The sequence below is a fragment of the Malurus melanocephalus genome, unplaced genomic scaffold (assembly GCF_030028575.1).
Source record: "Malurus melanocephalus ecotype Western Australia unplaced genomic scaffold, MMel_1.1 scaffold_71, whole genome shotgun sequence".
Classification (NCBI taxonomy): domain Eukaryota; kingdom Metazoa; phylum Chordata; class Aves; order Passeriformes; family Maluridae; genus Malurus; species Malurus melanocephalus.
Genome location: NW_026623303.1, coordinates 927,735 through 946,966, shown reverse-complemented (window position 1 = coordinate 946,966; position 19,232 = coordinate 927,735). Strand labels below are relative to the sequence as shown.

At 35.3% G+C, this 19,232-nt stretch overlaps 1 protein-coding gene across 3 annotated transcripts in view; it reads left to right on the top strand.

Moving 5' to 3' along the window:
• The window catches only part of CORIN (corin, serine peptidase), a 113,204-nt gene that overhangs the window by 67,981 nt on the left and 25,991 nt on the right, over window positions 1-19,232 (top strand). For all 3 annotated transcript variants that reach the window (XM_057366757.1, XM_057366758.1, XM_057366759.1), the window contains exons 7-15: window positions 313-420; window positions 2,038-2,148; window positions 2,711-2,827; window positions 6,070-6,168; window positions 10,611-10,842; window positions 12,223-12,368; window positions 13,001-13,108; window positions 17,312-17,425; window positions 18,496-18,606. In XM_057366757.1, the coding sequence (XP_057222740.1) occupies window positions 313-420; window positions 2,038-2,148; window positions 2,711-2,827; window positions 6,070-6,168; window positions 10,611-10,842; window positions 12,223-12,368; window positions 13,001-13,108; window positions 17,312-17,425; window positions 18,496-18,606 (1,146 nt within the window). The remainder of the gene's footprint in view (window positions 1-312; window positions 421-2,037; window positions 2,149-2,710; window positions 2,828-6,069; window positions 6,169-10,610; window positions 10,843-12,222; window positions 12,369-13,000; window positions 13,109-17,311; window positions 17,426-18,495; window positions 18,607-19,232) is intronic.

The window sequence follows — 19,232 nt, the reverse complement described above, 5'->3', positions numbered from 1 at the left end:
CCACAACCTTTCTTGAGAATTTTATGTGTATAAATTGATTAAACATTTTGGTTCATATGTGTAACCAGAGCACTTTCTCCTCATGGTACTGATCAAAAAAACAGTTGTTAGGAACAGTGTGAACATGTCTAAAAATGACTTTTGATTTTGCGTGTTCTTCCATATTAGATTCCCATGAAATGCATTAATGCAGACCTGTAAATTCTAGGGTATCTTTAGCTAATCTAGTTTGTAGTCTTTACATTCCAGTGTTCATAGTTTATGTGAATGTTCCAAAGTAACTTTAACATTTTACAAAAATTTGTTTTGCAGACTGCAGTAATGATGTATTTCGTTGTGACACGGGAAAATGCCTCAATTATACCTTTGTTTGTGATGGATATGATGACTGTGGAGACCTTAGTGATGAACAAAATTGTGGTAAATGTGAAAGTTATGTGCTTTTCTAAAATCTTTAAGACATCAGGATTGCCTAAGCCAGTCATCTTTTTCCTTAAACTACTGAAAGAGTAATATACCCAGCTCTTACTCTATTTGAGCAAAGTTAAAACAACTCACAGATTCTCTATGTAATTTGAAAAGGTTTAAAGGAGAGTTCTGSGTCAATCCAGATCTTGAAGGGTTTGGTGTTTATAAGAAATACTGTGATTTTCAATTTGCTTTGATTTTCAATTTGCTTTAAACTAATTCCAAAAGATGTTATGGTTGCTTCCTTGCTAACTTGGCTGGATTTAGCTAAGAGTAAAGAAAACTGTAAGAGGCTACATGCTAGTGGTGGCAACAGATTTATAGCTGAACTGTTTTTACATAAGCATCATAGTGAACTTGTATGTTTTGATTCTCAAATTCTATTTCTTTCAAATTCTGCTGTCAATGCACTTTGCATGTTCTGACTTTGATATTTATCTATGTACGATAKGTATCTACCTACACTTGACTTCCATAAGAGAAACAAGGAAGTTTTGCCATTAAAAATTTTAACATTTTAACATTTAAATTTTAACATTGGAAAACTTAGAAACCCTTATTTTTACTAACTTTTGGTCCTGTTATTGTGGCTAAGAAAATGGAAGTTTTCYAAGATAATTCTTCAACAGTTTAATTATTATTTCTCACTTTTTTTCCTTTTGTTTTTCTAAGGAAAAGCATAAAGAATTTWAAAACTGAAAACTAGGGCTCCTTTTTTTGTCTGAAATTTGTTTTGTATTTCTTCTCCAAATAAAGCACATTCCAAGATATTTCAATACTTTATTTTCAGTTCTGGTTATTTAATTTTTTTTCATTAATAATCTTTGTTTAAAGGYGATTTTGATTTTCTAAACATTAGTCTGTCTCTTTCCTACCTTGACATAGACTTTTTTCTAYACAATTTTTAAAATCTAAGGTTTTGTTCATGCTCTCACTGATTTTCATAGCAGATTTGGAGGGCTGGACTGTGTCTGTTCTCTCTAGTTATTTTGGTGTAAAGCCAGCCTGTTCAGCAGAATGCTCTTCTTTATTTGTACATTCAGGTAGAAAGAGTAAGATGAAGATGGGAATACGTTTTTGTAGATGATTCTTAAGAAAAGTTTCAAAGACATGCAAGAAATACAGTTTCTGAAGTCGAGAAACATTTTTAAAYGTCTTAGTAAAAAGATAAATGTAGTAAATTTTTTTCTTTGATTGTAATCAAAAATACTGGTTAACTGAAAATCRTCCTGTGAGATAGTAAGCCAGAGGGTCTTCTAATGTGCTTAAAAACATCTTAGAAACTTTTTTTTTACAAAACCCCCCTTTATTTATTTACAAATGGTCACAGCTGTGCACCTGAGAGAAGGAATATGATATAGTGCATCACTGTACTGGCAATGCAAAAAAGAGTATAGGTAACTACTGTCTGCAAAAAAACCTGCAGATACAGAAAATCTCTTAATGTAATTTATGGCTCATTAATAAGAAGATTAGCTAAYAAGCATAGAACAGTTGATCAGTAATAAAAAATATACAAATGGTAACTTAGCATCCTTTTTTTTTCCTTCAAATTTGCATTCTATATAGATTGTAATCCAATGACACATCATCAGTGTGGAGATGGGAGATGTATAACAGCTGACTGGGTATGTGACGGTGACCATGACTGTATAGACAAATCAGACGAGATCAATTGCTGTAAGTTCCCTTATCTCTAACTTACTTTTTCTTTCTTTAGAATCTACAAAACTAAAAAAAAAAAAAAAAAAAGAAAGAAAAAAAAAGATAACTGGTATGCTCACTTGTAAGGCAAAACTATAAATTTATTTAATTTCAGACATTCACACTTGAAATATGCCTGTTCTTGGTAAACAGCTGCAGCAAATTWAACATTTGTTGTGTTTTTTGAGACATAAAGCATTGCTTTGTGTTTCAGCTTCTTTTTAATTGCAGAATTAGCTTTTTGTTAAATGTAATGTTCCCACTATATGAGAAAAAGATATGTCGGCTTTTTTCTTGGAGAAGCTAAAACTTCTCCTCAGCCTATGTTAGTTTCAGTGCATAGTTTCAGTCTCTGTAGTTAAAGATCAGCACTGCTGTAGCTATTGAAAATTTAGCTGACACATAGTGAAAAATAGCCTCATGATGTTCAGTGCTAATCAGTGTTATCAGCTGTTCAAGACAATGTTCAAATGTAATGTAGACCTTCATTAAGATGAGTTGATCCGAATATTGTCTTAAAGTTTCTTTTTGTCTCTAGCATGTCACAGTCAGGGTCTGGTGGAGTGCAGAAATGGGCAGTGCATTCCTAGTGCATTCCAATGTGATGGAGATAATGACTGTAAAGATGGMAGTGATGAAGAAAACTGCAGTCAAAGTAAGGATATGCCTCATTTTACKCTTCTTACTAAACCTACCATTGACTGCTATGTTCTGCAGTGCCTTTAGCTAAAGCTATATGACAGATCACTCTCTTTACCTTTGAAGTAATGCTTGCTAAGGCTGGTTGTTATGTGTTTTCACACAGGCAATTGTAAGCAGATTTCTTTTGGTACTTAAAAGCATCAAAAAGTTGAAGAAGTGGAGGTGATATTTGGCACAGTATTTAGTTATCTGATGTGATCAGCTGTTAYTTGAAAGACATTGTTTGGAGCAATGAGAATCTACTATTACAGGAATTGGTGTCATTTGAGGAGGAATTTTCTCAGTAAAATCCATTTTTTATCAGAACTTGGGAATCAGAGAAAGGATGTTTTCATAAGTAAATGAATGATTTAGTGTGACTAGGGGAAAATATATGAGAATGTAAGTTTTCGCAGCTACTTGATAGCTGTCTCATGATGGACTGTTTTAGAGAAGAGGGAATTATGCAATGTCTTGACCCCAGAACACAGTTTCCCAAAGACACTCAGAAAGCAATGTTGTTRTGTTACTATGATTTCAGCATTTGAAGATATTTTTCAGATGTAATTCTCTTATTTCTGTAAGGTATAGGTTCAGATTGCAGCCTTTCTGGCAATGAAAGAATTATTAATGTTTTTCTCTTATGAATCTTATTTTAAAGAAGTTAAAATAGTTAACTTATATAGAAAGCTAGTACTGACAGATGTGGTGGTAATAAGACRAGCTATTTAAAAGTTATTAGAGTAGAAAAGACCTGTTGTCATTAGATAAATACAATGTGATTATATAAGCCTCATTTCTTTAGGAATCCAGTTTAGAAGAAATCCTCTCATAAGCATGATACTCAGTCCTTTCTGTTCATAGGAAGTTCTCTGGATCTTCCTACTCCAATTTAAATACCTCTATTCCAAAAAAAAACTGAGAAGCTGAAACACAGAAATAATTATTTTTCTTTATTCTTAATGTTGACATTATAAAAAGGTCTTGCATGAAATATCTTCTAGCTCTGACTGTGACAATCCAAAAACCCAGAAGCAAATTCTGTTCTCAGTTCTGACTGTGCACTTTCACAAAATGTTTGGTTTTTATTCTTATTTCTTGATGTCCAGTCTCAGTCTTATTCTCTGAACTTTTTTATGCTGCCTTTCTCTTGCATGATGTGGGCTAGAATCAGTGAGGTATTTTGTTATCACTGGGTTTTTTTTTCCCCTTTGATGTTGAAGCAATGGTTAAAAATATTCAAGCAGAAATACAAGGTTATAATAATGTAGTCAATGATCCACTACAGGTTGAGGATCTTTCTGCTTGGCATTAAGCTGCAGAGCTTTTTCATACAAACATTTTCCTTGTTTGTGTTATTAATTTTTCAATATGCAAAAGTTCTATCCTGTGTTTTGCAGTATTGTGTAGAACAAAATTCTTTCTTTAGGCAACCACATCCCAGCAATCCTAATTTGCATGGGAATATGTTACAGAATTTGGATTTCATTAATCTTAGTTTATTGCAAAGTCCATGTAAAAGCAAGGCAGAATTCTTGTTTGTAAATTACTATTGTATTTCTTATATATTTTGTTGTTTCCAGGAACTGCAAAAAATGTGGTCTTATTGCAAAGACTTCTCTGTTCTACAAATCAAATTTAAAAAATTGGCTATGTCTATTGGAGTCAGTTAAGTTAGGGCTAGTACAGTTGGAGTATTGGTTTTGTTWCATTAAATATGTGAAATCAGCATAGAAATTTGAGATCAAGGTGTAGTGACTTCCACTTGTCTATGGAAGATACAGGCACCTTGTGTCCTGGTACAAGTTTATAAATTCAGATTACAGATGACCATTGCTTCATCTCTATCTGCATGAGAAAAGTGGTGACCTTYACTATACACCTTTAGGAAATTTAAGGTGTGGCATCTGTCTATGAGTACTGCTCTCATTCATTTAATAACAATGGAAATCTAATATAGATGTACTCACAGCTGCCTCTGCRGTCTCTCCAAAGGCAGGGTAGAGTGTGTTTGTCGAAATTCAGCATTATTTATGCTAGGATCAAAAGAATCTACACTGTAGCACGGGGATTTTTAAAGAGTTGATAAACTCTTGCACTGTGGGATCGGAAGGAGTTGAAGCAAACTTTAAAAATAATGTTAGTGTAAATATTTGGGATAGCTTTAGAAATCAAAAAGCTTTCCCTACCTTTCAAGTTCCATTCTGCAATCAGATACAGGCAATTGCTACAACAAAGAAATTACTGCTATTGCTTCAATAACATGTATGAATGGAAGTAAATCCACATAATTTTGGTGGGTATGGCTAAATCATACCCTTTAGACAAGATGGTTGTCAAGGTCATTGCMACAAGATGTTCTTGAGCACCTTCTGCATGCCCAGTGGAGGAATAAATCAATGATCGATGTTCATGGGCAGTAGTGCAAGCAAACACTAAGCAGTCAGCGCAGTCAGCTATTTTAAACAGGGTAGGATGATAAACACCATCTATTTAGTCTCTCTGTACATAATAGTAAACTAAATGACTGATTTTGCAAGTGGAAGAGAGAATTTAATGGTTTGGAGAGGAGTGATCACAACTATGAGGAAGAGAGAAGTCAAGGGATTTGTCAGCTAAAGTAACTATCYGGGTAGTGTGCTCAGAAACCTTTGATGAAGTGCAGGTTTTATATATTCTGAAGTCCATAATTGGGAGCACAGCATGTTTGGATTTCTTTCTGATGTTGTTTGTTTTTCACCCAGTCAAAGGAGGACAATAAAGCTTCAGCTCTGACGACTTTTATCAGGATGTCTTTTATTGTCAGCCAAAACAACCATAAAATGAGAAGCAGATCAACTGAATAGTCCTGAAGAACAATYCCCAGAGAGTGTTCTCTTTCTGCTAGGACCTATTGTTCTTTTTGAAATGTGTTTACATGACTTTTCATACTCTGGAGGTTCATGGTAAATGTCTTTCAGAGGTCCATACCTCTCATTCAGAAACTGGGACATAAATTTTTGTATTTAATGTAGAGGTAAGAAAAGTGAGATCTGGACAGTCTCGCACACTTTTCTTCCTCACATCCTTACTGTGCTTGAAATACTGTTGGGTGCTTACTGAAATATGTAAAGGAAATACTTAATTTTTGTGTAAACACTGTACTTTCTCATTACACYCCAGTCATTTTTATTAGGCTGGTAAATAATTTGAAAACTACATTTCTGTTTCACTTAGATCAAACCTTCTGTCAGGAGGGAGACCAGAGGTGCTCTTCCTGCCCTGATCCCTGTGGAACTTCTCTCTGTGAGATGAGAAACAACCAGGCAAACTGCAGTAAGTCAGTCATACTGTCACTGTTTTAGGCTGTTTTAGATTGTAACGAAGATGCAGGGTAAGACACAGTAAGTAATATTTTAATTTTCTAGCTAATGATTAAGCTTTGAAAAGGGCAATGTTGAAACAAATGTGTTATCAAAACTCTTGATTAGTGACGTACTAGGATTTATAACATTTGACATTGGGGTATTTTAATCTTCTCCTTTGTGAACTTTCTATATTTTCTTCATGGGTGTTTACTGGTGCCCTTTTTCTTAGCATTTAATGACATTCAGTGTCTATGTAAACTGCATAGTCTAAGTGTAAAGCAGAAGACAGTGATTTATTTTCAAAACATAAAAACCTCCATGTTATTGTATTTAGTAGTCAGGAGAACTTTAAGACCTTTATGAAGGAATGAATACTTTTGGCATTCGAACTGGAAAAACTAATTATCCTGACCAATACATCTTGTAGAGGATCAGGGTCTTCAATTCTGTGTATCCYCATATCTGTGTGCTATGCTGTTACCAATCCATGCAAGGTTCCTGTGCAGTGCACTTGCTTCTGAATAGCTGCTTTTCTTACTTATGCAATGCAGCAATGTGAAGAGGTAATCAATAGAAATATATTTGTCTGTGTTTTGAAAGGGGGGCAGAACTGTATTAAAACCTACTCAGAATTAATTAAAACTTACTGCTGTATTAATATAGTCACATCAGTTCAGGTCAGCTTGACACATGGGCAGGCTTTGCTTCACTTACAGACAGTTTCTACATAATTCATTTGTAATTGTTTTTTGCTGCAGTTATCTCTGCAAGGTATGGTTTAATGCTGTATGGAGATTGTGCGGACAATGTTATTCTATTTAGAATGTAATGGATCTGGGAAGGTCAACTAGTCCAAATTCCATATTCTCTCTAGAGTCGTGACTATCACCTTCAAGTGTTTGAGTCAGACATCATTCATGCTGGGGCCTTTAGATGCTGCTAAAGTAAAGCTATAAAGTATTTTATAAATGCTTTGCATGTGCTTCTATCAGTGCTTTGTCTAAGTTTTTGTAAAGGAATTGTCTTATGTATCATGTTCAGCATTAGAAGGAGGTCATGTTACACCTTTGGTTGACAAACCSAAACTCCTGATCAAACCAGTGCCAAATAAGTTAGTTGCCCATGACCTTGTGCAGCTGAGCAGCTCTGTCTTTAGAGGCAGAGATTCCRTAGTCTTTCAGAGATATCTGTTTCAGTGTAAGGGCATTTTCATCGTAAAAACCTATTTTCCATATAAATAATTGGGATTCACTGTGTAACAGCTCGTGTATTTTGCCTCTTATCTCATCCCTGCASCCTTCAAAGAGTCTGGTTCCATGTGATTTTCACCTTCCCATTAATTGCTGGGAGCAATAAGATCTCCCTTACAGACGATCTTCAAGGCTCCTTACAACCCTAACCACTCTATGATTCTATGATTTTTGACATGTAATGCATGAATTCTAAAGCAATGTTCCTATGCCATATCATGAGAAACCCAAGAGTTYCGTAGTGAGGAGGTTTCCTTGATGTATTATGGGCAACTGTAGTTCTTAGCAGGAGTAACATGTAATCTGAACTCATCTTCTGGATCATCTCACTTTTTTCTTTTCTGATCCAGTGAATATTTAATTGTTTATACACAATGGAGCAGCAAGACAATTTGGGAGAGATTTTTCTTGCATAACATCTGGAAGTACTTCTGGAATATTTATTTTTTTCATGTCATTTTTATTCTTCATATTTTGACCAGAGTTATTTCATCTTTGGTAAGAAATGAGAATTCTCATGGAAAATTTAATTTTTACACAAAACAGTATTTTTTGGCCCAGATAACTATATGGTTGAAAAATTCCAAGCGTAGACCACATTTCCCAATATTGAATAAAATGGATGTCCTCCATATGTGGTAATATCAGATCAGTTTAGGCTGACATTATAAAGTATTTACAACATTTTTAGGATAACAGAATGGATATCTGAAGGGACAGTGTAAAGAAGACAGGGCTCAATGACAGGATTAGAAGCAGTTGGCACAAAATAAAACATAGGAGTGTAATGAAACTCTGACCATGAGCATTTTTTTATTGCTAGTGTGACACAGATTGTACAGGGTGGTTTTACTCCAATGGATAGACCAAGTCAATGATAAACACAGGAAGATATTAAGCCAGTCATAGTCTATGTGGTAGTGGTTTTTTATTGGCTTGGATTTTTTTGTTTGTTTGTTTTGGTTTGCTTTTTTTCTAATTTAGGATAAAAGATGCAATGAATTTTATTCCTTGTTCCCCAATCATTAGGTAGTGCTCACATGTATTATAAATAAGGGAGTAGCAGGACCTCTGAAACTGTAGGACAGTCTTTTCCTTCAGAGGAAAAGACTAACATTTGGGTTACTTAAAATGAATCAGATGTTCCCCTGGAGCACATGTTCTGTTTGCTGCTCTCTGGATTGTTGGGAGTTGCATGTGAGAGTCAAAGYTATTATTATCAAACCTACGACAACACTTTTGCACATAATGTAATAGAAGATTTCTAGACAAAATGAGAAAATTAAAATCATATTGAAAACACATGAAGAGCTATCCTCCAGCAGCACTTCAAGGGACTAGATTTTCTTCCAGAATTTACTTAAACTCCTATAAATATGAGGCATAATAAAAGAGAATGGTCTATGTGCATTTCAACCCTTTAATCTTGAATAATGTTATGTTGTACAAACACTTAGAATATTGCATGTACTTTCATATTCATCATTTCGTGTTCATTATGAAATACTGATGAATATGTAATGTTCTGTAGACATCAAAAAAAAGTTACTGGTGAAAGTCACAAGATGAGCCCAAACAGATCTGGGCATCTCAGGCAAAAGTGTGGAAGGACAAGGGATGGTTCATCATGAAGAAAATGAAATGGCAGTAATGTCAGGAAATTGTTGAAATCATTGAACCTTGTATACCCAAAAACGTGACTACGTTGTTTGATATGTCAGAAATAGTTCAATATTGGTAGTATGCCAAGATTTAGCAGCAAGGAAAAGGTGGATAAAAAAYGACATTTGTGATAATCACATTAAAGGTAAATAGTAGAAGAAGTTGCAACAGCGAATGCCAGTCCAAGGAAAAGTGCCCAGTTCTGTTGGATCTTCTTTCAACTTCTCAAAGATACAGCTATGGGATGGTTCAGTTGCCACACTATRCTAGCAACTGATGCTAGCAACTTGCTAGAAGATGATATTAATTATGTAAATATATATTTATATCTTAAGCTCCTAGAACAACCAAATATATGCTTTTTTKCTTTTTTTTCTCTTTTGAATAGTACACTTTTTCATGGAAAACTTTCTCATATGTCCAGAGTAATAAGTTTAAATCATTTCACAGCCATCTCATTGCTAGACAGAAAGTTCAATTTCAGTCTGAAGTGAAATTCTGTCTGTAGTTTTCTATTATGGTGGAAAACTGAAAAATAAATATTTATGAATACTGACTTGGAAAGAAATAAAAGAGCTATAAAATTTTTTAAAATCCAAAATAATTGGCTAATTCAAAATTTGTTGTGAAAAACCTCAAAAAGTTGGATGATTTTTGTATGTAGCTATAATATCTATAATCATTTGGACTTATAGCTATTGCATCTGTTTTGTCTTTGTTTCTCATTCTTTTTTATTATTACCTATCTCTTAACTGAATTAAATTATTAGCATATAGACTGTCTCTTGCTCAATTCTTGTGTGATACATAACCTAATTGTCCCTGTTCCTCCTTCAGATCTTGGTAAGCAAAAAAAAAAAAAAGAAATTTAAATCCTGACTTCTGTTTTCTCTACAGAGAAATTGTGCAGTCTCTGTCACTAGAGATTTTTTAAGACGTGACTGTATAAAGCCTTGAGAAAGCTGATCAATTCTTGGAGCTGATCAAGCTTTGTTCAGGGCATTGGAGTAGAGACCTCCTGAGACCCTTTCCAGCCCAAAGTATTGAATGATTCCTGTCTTCTTAATTTTGGTAATTGCCCAGTCAATGTGACGCTTGTTATTGTAGCATTGTAAGTACACGAGTGGGAATTCTGTTGGTGTATCGTACAGTTGTTCTTAAAAGTCATCAGAATCTTGAATTGAAAAGAAGAAATCTGTTTTTAAAGGATGATTTATTGTACCATCATAAAGTTAAGATGTTGCTCAGGAAGTTAATGAACATTAATAAGGAAATAAAAGYCTCTTAATGGGTTATGCAGTAGGCAGAATTCAAACTCACCTTCACTGTTATGAACAGGCTCATAAGGGATCTCTGGCTCTGGAATCTGTAGTTTCTCAAGCCTGAGAGGATATCCCCTGACTTATAAATTCATTAAATATATATGTAATTGTGTCTTCTGTATTTAATTTAATCTCACTCATAATTTGTGGTTCTGTTTGTTTTCTTTCTGTGAAAGGTCAGTGTGAGCCAATTACTCTGGAACTTTGTATGAACTTGCCTTACAACTATACCTATTACCCAAACTACCTGGGCCACAGGACACAGAAGGAAGCCTCTATCAGCTGGGAGTCTTCCCTTTTCCCAGCGTTGGTTCAGACCAACTGCTACAAATACCTGATGTTTTTTGCCTGTACAATCTTAGTACCAAAATGTGACCCCCACACAAATCAGCGGATCCCACCTTGCAGGTACTACACTAAACTGTAGTTCATTGAATTCTTACTTTGTCTGTCAYAGTAATTATTTCCAGTGTTATGCTTTTGTTGAAAATGCCAGAAATTTTGTTTTGGAATTCCAAAGCAAAAGGCTACTGCTGASCAGCATGCCCAGGTCCCTCTCTGCAGGGCTTCTCTCCAATTTGTGCCTGATGCTACTCTGTCCTAGGTGCAGGCTCAGGCATTTGTTCTTGTTAAATTTCATGCCCTTGATGATTGCCCAATGCAAAGTCCTCTTGTCTCTTGAGAGTCAACACCATCTCTCCATCACTCCATTAATGTTAGTTCAGCTGTTATGCTTTATTTTTTAACTGTAACAGTTTTCATAAAGTTTTATTCAAGGTAAAGAATAAATAAAAGTAAATAAATTTTTYTGAAAGAATTGAACTTATTGTTATTTATGACATTCATGATCTATCAAGCATGTTTTCAATTTCTGAACATTATTCTTCATCTCTGATAAGGCTTTGATAATATTAGTCCAGGCCTACTTTGAAGATCAAACATATTCTAATTCTTTCACCACAAAAAGGCAACTAAATGGCTTGTAATACCTTGGGAAAGGTCAGCTTTGACCAAAGATCTGAGTGTGAGAGAACACAGAACACCGTGTTAGATGACTCTGCTATATYATCATGTTTTTGTTGTGGGTTTTGTTTTTTTGTCATTGGAAAATTATAATTCTTGCATTCAGAGATCTGAGGTTATAAAATGGTGCCAGTCAATGTTTTTGATATTGAGGAGGATATGAAAGGAAAGAGAGAGTCTGTAACTGTAACATGGTGAACTGATGTCAATCCATTCCTTCTGTTTGCTCAGCTCAGTGGTGAATTGTTTGGCATGGAAAAATAATGAATTTTATTTACATAATTCCTCAAAACAAAATTAATTTTGGGAGTAATGTATTATTTTCTCAAAAGAGCATAAAATAATTAATCCTGTATGGCTTTGTTTTGTTAGTTTTGGTCACAACATTTTCCAAAGCTAATTGTAGGAAAATAAAAAAGTTCCATTAGTCAAAAAGTCAAAGAAAAAMGAGGGGAATGAAATGCCTTTCATGAAAGGAGTGTCTCTTCCATGTTTGTAAGCAGTTATATTTGGTTGTAATTAACCTATTTATAACACAACTATGTATAAAGTAACTGCATAACAGTAGCTTAAAATAATGTTTCAACAGTAGTGTTCTTTGATATATGTATTTTTTTCATATTAAAACATCTGTTTAACTGATTTTTTTTTTTTTTTTTTTTTTTTTTTTTTTTTGTGATCTTCATCTTTAGCTTTGTCTAGGATTACTAACTTCTAGTATCTGGGAATTTCTAGGACATTCACTCAGGTACTTTGTCTCCTCAGGACGTTATGTGTGCAGTCTAAGGAACGCTGTGAGGCTGTGCTTGGGATTGTAGGTCTGCAATGGCCAGAGGACACAGACTGCACTCAGTTTCCAGATGAGAACTCAGACAACCAAACTTGTCTAACACCAGATGAAGGTGTAGAAGGTATCTCTCATACATATAACAGCAAAGAAAAGCTGGGTTTTTTTATACTGTGGAAATTTTTCCAGGCTGTTTCCCTCCTCAGCCATGCTGGTCTCTTGGCTTCTTTGCTGGATTTCTTGCTCCTGGGGATTGCTAGCTGTTGCACTCAATGGAAGAGTTCCCTAAAGATCTGCTCGCTCTGTACCACTCCTTTGTCCCTAAATGGTACTTTAAGATGAGGCAAAAACAAAGAAAGGGTTAATCAGTGCACATTTCAACCCAGTTTTATTAGTTCACATAAGACACATAATTGTCAATCTTTTTTTTTATCCTGGGGATTTCTTATACACAATGGTGAGGAGAACAGCTAGGAAGTTCATACAGAAGGTCTAAACATTGTATGCCAGTGACCTGGCAAAGCAGTGAAATTTGACAGAGGGCAACATGTGAGGGAGAGCTCTGGAAAATATTGCTCCACACATTCCCAGTGCAATTAAAAAGAGTCTTGCCTGACACACAGTTCCAGTCACATGAGTTTTCTATCCATGTTATTTACCCTTCTGAAACAGCCCTGGTGATAAATAAGTGCCCATGTCATGATTAAGCTTGCACCTTACAGAGTCCTGTTTCTCCCTGCTCCTTGTCATTGACAGAGTGCTCACCCAGTCACTTCAAGTGCCGTTCTGGGAGGTGTGTCCTGGCATCCAGAAGATGTGATGGTCAAGCTGACTGTGATGATGATAGTGACGAGGACAGCTGTGGTAAATAAATTCAATGAGTTGGAGTGGAGGGTAGCTGCAGCATTGGAAAATAAACTTTGTCTTTCATTAGGTTATTTGAATTGTAGCGCGACAGCTCAGAGGATAAGCCTCCTTTTTTGTATTTTTTGTAAAAATGTGTGGGAAAATGTTGGGGGTTTTTTTAAGACAGTATCAGTAAAAATAAAATAGCAAGAATCCTTCTTAATCAACATGAATACAATTTACGATAACTGATCATTTAGATGTAGATCTGGGATGTTTGAATATTCATTAGGTAATCAAGCTAAAAAAATTCTGCAGATTAGTRTTTTTGACATTGATGAAGGTTTTACTAAGCTAAAACGTAACTCCCTGGCAGATGAAATCTTGAATCTGTAAACGTAGTTTTAAATTTATACATGATAACWTTCTCTTTATGATGTATAGACAAAAGATGTCATTATGATGTATTGTGTTGCTGAAGTGGATTCTTCATGTTTTTTCAGGTTGGTCAACCTCAAGTTRCAAGTACAAGCATACACTCACAAAGTTTATTCTCCAATATGTTTCTGAGTTTACTTTTAGTATAGATTCTTTTGACTTTTAACTTAAGGGGCTATGATGAGCTTGAGAATTATCAAGAAGTCTCTTGGTCACTATGTATCCTTGTACATGCTRGCAGGAGAGTTTTCAGAGGGAGAAGGGAGTTCTAAAAATTTCTTAATTGACTAAGGTGTAGTCTTCAGGGAGGTCTGCATGCAGGCCTGGAATCCCTAGGGCCAATGAGAATAATTATACATCTCTAATGATTTAGAGAAGAGGTGTGCATATGGGCAAAGGATTGGAAAATATTCCAGCAGAGTAGAGCTATGGTGCACAACCTGTTTCTTTTTTTTTAACTGAGAACAGGTTAAGAGGGAAGCAGAGTTTATGTGRGCAATAAAGTTGTGGCAACAAGAGAATTGCTCTTCAGAAACACTAAAATAAATCCAATAAAATAAAATCCAACACCAGAAAGTTAAAGCCAGGCTAAAATTCAAGCTTGGCAGCCCTATAAAATGCTTGTTTTAAAAAGCAGATTGTTTTAATGATTGCAGTAACCAACGAGTTATTTATCACTAATGTGTGATGTATTTTCAGTCTGTGGGAGCTTCCAGATCATGCTTGTATTCTCCTTCTTTCCCTTCCCCTACCCTTGTAAAAAAGAAAGAAAGGAAAAAAAGATATGCTCTCTTAAATATGATTTAATAGTATGTCACTCTCTTGTTTGGATTATAAAGGAAAGTCAGAGCTGATGATCAGTGACTCTTTCAGAGTCTTGCATCTCTTTACTCTTGAATCAAGTGTCTCAGTTGTCCCTGCTGCCAAATATTATTTGTTGCCACGAATTTTGAATTCCTTAGAAAACAAATTGCTATGTGTCTTATAGGATAATTTTATTTTCCTAGACATTAACATATGCAATACTGTTCTAATGTGTAACATTCATTTCTCAAGTAGATCTCTCTCTAAAGTCTAGACAGAATGTCACAAGCAATCAGCCGAATTCTTATCAGTTTCTATAAATATGGAAGACTGTGTCAGCTAGGAAATTACCTCTGTCAGAGTGACATTACATTGACCAGGGCTATTACTTTTACTGAAGAACAAAAAGTCCTTGTAGTGCTCCAGAAGTAACTGTCTCTGGCTTATTCATATTCCATGTGAGCAGGAAAAAATCAAAACTTGATGATCTTTCCATGTGTAAATGGCTAGGTCAAATTTTATTTGTTTTATCCTTTTAAATTGGTTTTGTAACATTAAATGTTTATAACATTAAGTGTTTAATTTGAGACCCTTGTATTTGAAGTGCTTTAAATGGTATACATGCAACAACTTCACAGTGCGGGGAGGAGGAAGCTGAAAAAGACTAGCTACAGCTTTCTTAGGATTAAACTACTCTGGCCAAAAAATCTAAGTTGAAACAGTCCAAAGGGACTGGATATACTCCACCCATGCAGAGTAAAGCTGTATTCAACACTGATTGTCTCCTTCTGTCAGGATCCCTGTCATACTTTCACATTGTGAGAGGAAATCTCACCCACAAAATTGCACCAAAATCGTAAGACTTTAGAGCCACTCAAACTTATGGTTTAGGCAAAAACTTTGACTGAGATGACTGGAATTGAGACTCCTGAGCGCAGGAGGGTAGATAATTTCCAAAAAATATTATTATGAATTATGTCATCAGTCTGTGATATTAAATGCAGTTGGTTGTCATTGATTGTATTAACTTGCTGGCTGCTGAACGGTGCCTCTGGAGGGAACAGAAGAGGGTCCTAGACCTACTAAGAAATTGAGGATGTAACATTCAAAACCAATACAGTCTTTCACTATTTTCAGAATTCTAAGTTCCAACCTGTTGTACTGTAGGTGAGAGAAAAATGTGGTGATCTTAATTTTAATGATTTAATGATAATTGCATGGGAAATGTATATATGAATAACAAATGGTGACTTCCTTTCTATTATGAAAAAGAATGAACATAAGATCATATGTGAAACGATATCTCTTGTCCAAATGTATTTTTGAGATGTAAGTAATTTGCATTTAGGCAAGTTTTCCTATCTCTGTTTTCAGTTCCCTTTAATTGAATTTAAAATGCACTTCACAAAAATAATTAGAGATGAAATATAAATACTCCAAATGGTAGATGGTCTACCAACAAGACAGTTTATTTGAACACTGAATTCAGTAAGTAGTGAATTTTTCCCTATTTTCAATAGGGAACTGTCTCTATATTTGTCTATGTGATTCATTTTGGAGAGTTGTGGTACACTTCACAGTGTAACTCTSTAATGTGTGATGAAGAGGAAAGACAAACATGTATTTAATGGATTGCAAACACTCTGCTGAAAAATTGCAAGGTTCATAAATTCTGGGGGGTTTAAGCTTTTTTTTGTTTTATATTGATATCAAACTCCTAACATGATATTCCCTGGTGTATGTAAGAGTAGAGATTTTGTTTGGTTACAATTAATTTTTCATTAACAGTTATCAGAAATATTGTCAAGAAGGAGATCTGGAAATTGGTGATACACAAGAGAGTTCTTTGATCATGAGGAATTAGTTTCAAGGGTTACAGCTATTTATTTTTCTGTACTTTAACATTTATTTCTTGTTGTTTCAAATCTAAACAAAATCAAGCAACCCACACATCCAAGTACAATTAAAACCTGAATAGACTTTTCCAGTAATCCAGTGGAGATTCTCTGGTTCAAATTTGTAAAATATTGTACTTCTGAATTAAAACTTCTTGGAAACAATATATTTGCTCACTACTTACTGCTGATATGCTTTCGTAGTTCTGGGTTCAGACAAGGAGTGGTTCTGTTTGTAAATTTATACCTGAACTATGTGCATATATGAACATCAGGTCTGTCCCTTCAATTTGCACGTAGATTAAAATGAGAAGTATAATTTATAGAAAAGGCCAAACAAGGCAATCAAATAATCTGGTTTAGTCAGGACAACACACCATTTTTATGGCTTCCTATGAAACCAGAGTTCAGACATGTGAGATATTAGTATGTCAAAGTATTTAAACTGATATCCCAATAAAATACTTTATTAGTTGATGGAAATAAAAAGGGGAATAAAACAAGAGAAAACTCTTTCTAAAATGTAGCTTGGGCTACATTTCCTCTAGCTGACCARCAGGAATTTTACTGTCAAAGCACTTTGATATTGTTTTATAAGTATTTCTTCTCTTTCTACCTTTCATTGTGATACTACATTAGATTCTGTATCCGCACTGCCAGAAAAAAAGTATGTATTTCTACATACATGGAGATTTCTTGCTTTTGTAGGATTTGCTTTTAAAAGACCAAGGAATGTTACAGACTTCAGGACTAGAAATTTTTTTATATTACTAGTAAATATATTTCAAGAATAGTGGTGCATGGGTTTTGATCTAATTGCGCTAATGGCTAAAGCATTATTATAAATATGTGCGGCATAATACAATTATTATTTAAAAAGCACTGAAATATTATGAAGTGCTGTAATATTTACATCCATTTATTAAGTGTGCATGTGCCAGCCTTATTTCCATTTCTTCATTAGTAACTAATTTTGGGATATTGTAAGTGAAATTATTTTCTGTGTTTCAGTAGTTTTAAGGAAAGACCCAGTTGATTTGGTATTGCATGCAAGTATTTTAGAACTGTGCTTCTGTGTCTCCAGGCTGTACAGAAAGGGGTCTTTGGGAGTGTCCTTTGAAGAAGCTGTGCATCAAACACACTATGATTTGTGATGGTTTCCCAGACTGCCCTGACATGATGGATGAAAAGAATTGCTGTAAGGACTTACTCCCTTAAAAGGCTGATCTCATTTTTGGGATGTYGGGGTGCAAAATAAATGAAAGTAAAAGTGTTTTATGTTTTCTATAGGCAGAAAGACAGATATTCTCTCAGTTTCCTTTTCAGTTTTTCTGTTGCACCAATTTCTCTCTTTTCCCAGCCTGTATCCTTGTATCCACTGTAGAGTACACTTTCTGTACAAGTATTGCAAATAAATGCTTGGACTGCATGGCAGGATAAATGCTGTACACCAGCCAAACACAGGCACAATTGAATGCAGCTCCCTTCCACGCATCTGCTCCCCCTCTGTTCTCCCCCAGGTCTCAGAATTCCCTAACGAGGGAGTTTATAGAAGCTGGAAGTGTGTTAGTGGGAAAGGCACTGTACTACTATACACCTGCCTTTTGGAAGGGAGGTTACTGGGGGARTGCTAAAAGTCATTTGCAAACAGAAGCTTTTGTAGTTCCCATACTGAAAGGATTCTGGAAATCTGTACGTAAAGATGCCAACTGGCAACCAACTGTGAACTGGAGCATGTATATCAGTTCACTTTAGAGCAGTTCTCTGCCTCTAAAGTGGCGATAAAAATAATTCTATAATATTCAAAAACAAAGGTGAATCTGAAAATTAATATATAATTGCTGTGGATTAGAGGAAATATATATTCATTGTAGTAAAAATAATTTTTTTTTGAAACCATGAAGAATTAAGCGAATTTGGATCAGTTGGCTAAAGAGCACGGTACTGTATTTTCACTTACTACTTCTGATGGGTTTAGATAGGTTTCATGTGACAAGASCATAAATGATACTAAGTAATCACAGATCATGCAATTCCAGACACTCTTCCTTGCCTTTGAGTTGTGATGCCCTCTGTCACTGCATAGCAGCACCCACCTTCTGCCTCAGTGATATACATGCTGAATTTTGTTGCAAATCTGTCTCACTTCCTTGTTCCATAAATCTGATCTGTGCCTGCCTTCACCCTCCTTTTAATTTTTAAAATCTCAATGTGAATTTCACATTGATCATATCCTTCTCAGGAGGAAGCATGTTTTTGTCTTTGCAGCATTTTGTAAAGAGAGCGAACTTGAATGTGCCAACCATGAATGTGTGCCTCGTGAGCTCTGGTGTGATGGGCAGGCAGACTGCAGTGACAGCTCAGATGAATGGGACTGTGGTGAGTTTCTGCTCTGGGGTGCCTTGAAGTGGTGTTTAAGTGATGGTCATTATCACTGGTGATTTAATTTAGGATACAGTGGTGGAGAGGTGTTCCCTCTAYTAGAAGAGAAGACTGGGGTGAGGTTGGGAAAGCATGCAAGGAATGCAAAAAGAGAAAGCAAAATCTCAGTGAGAAGTGTCACAGTGTAGAGATACAAGAAAAGTGATATGGCAAGAAAATGTGTCGATGGTGGGTGAAATCTAGAAAGCATTGTGGATAGAGAAATTATTAAGAAGATGTCGGCRTTGGAAGGCCATTTTGAGAATCATTTTTGCGTGTAATAAAAGCAGTTTCTGAACTTTTATGCACAGATTAGAAGATCATGACAATTTCTTCTCTTTTAATCTGGATTATCTAGATAAAGGCTTGTCATGGTTTGAACTGTGCCCATGACGTTCCCTCCTTTCCCCCCCACCGGAGAGGGAGAAGGGAGAGCGAAAACCCAATTAACACGAAAATTTATGGCTTTGAGATAAACATAATTGGAAGAAAGATACCTATGTACTCCACAAAGAGTCAGACAGGATGCATAACTTAAGTTGCAAGATAGATTTATTACTACACACTACTAAGAATGGCACTGG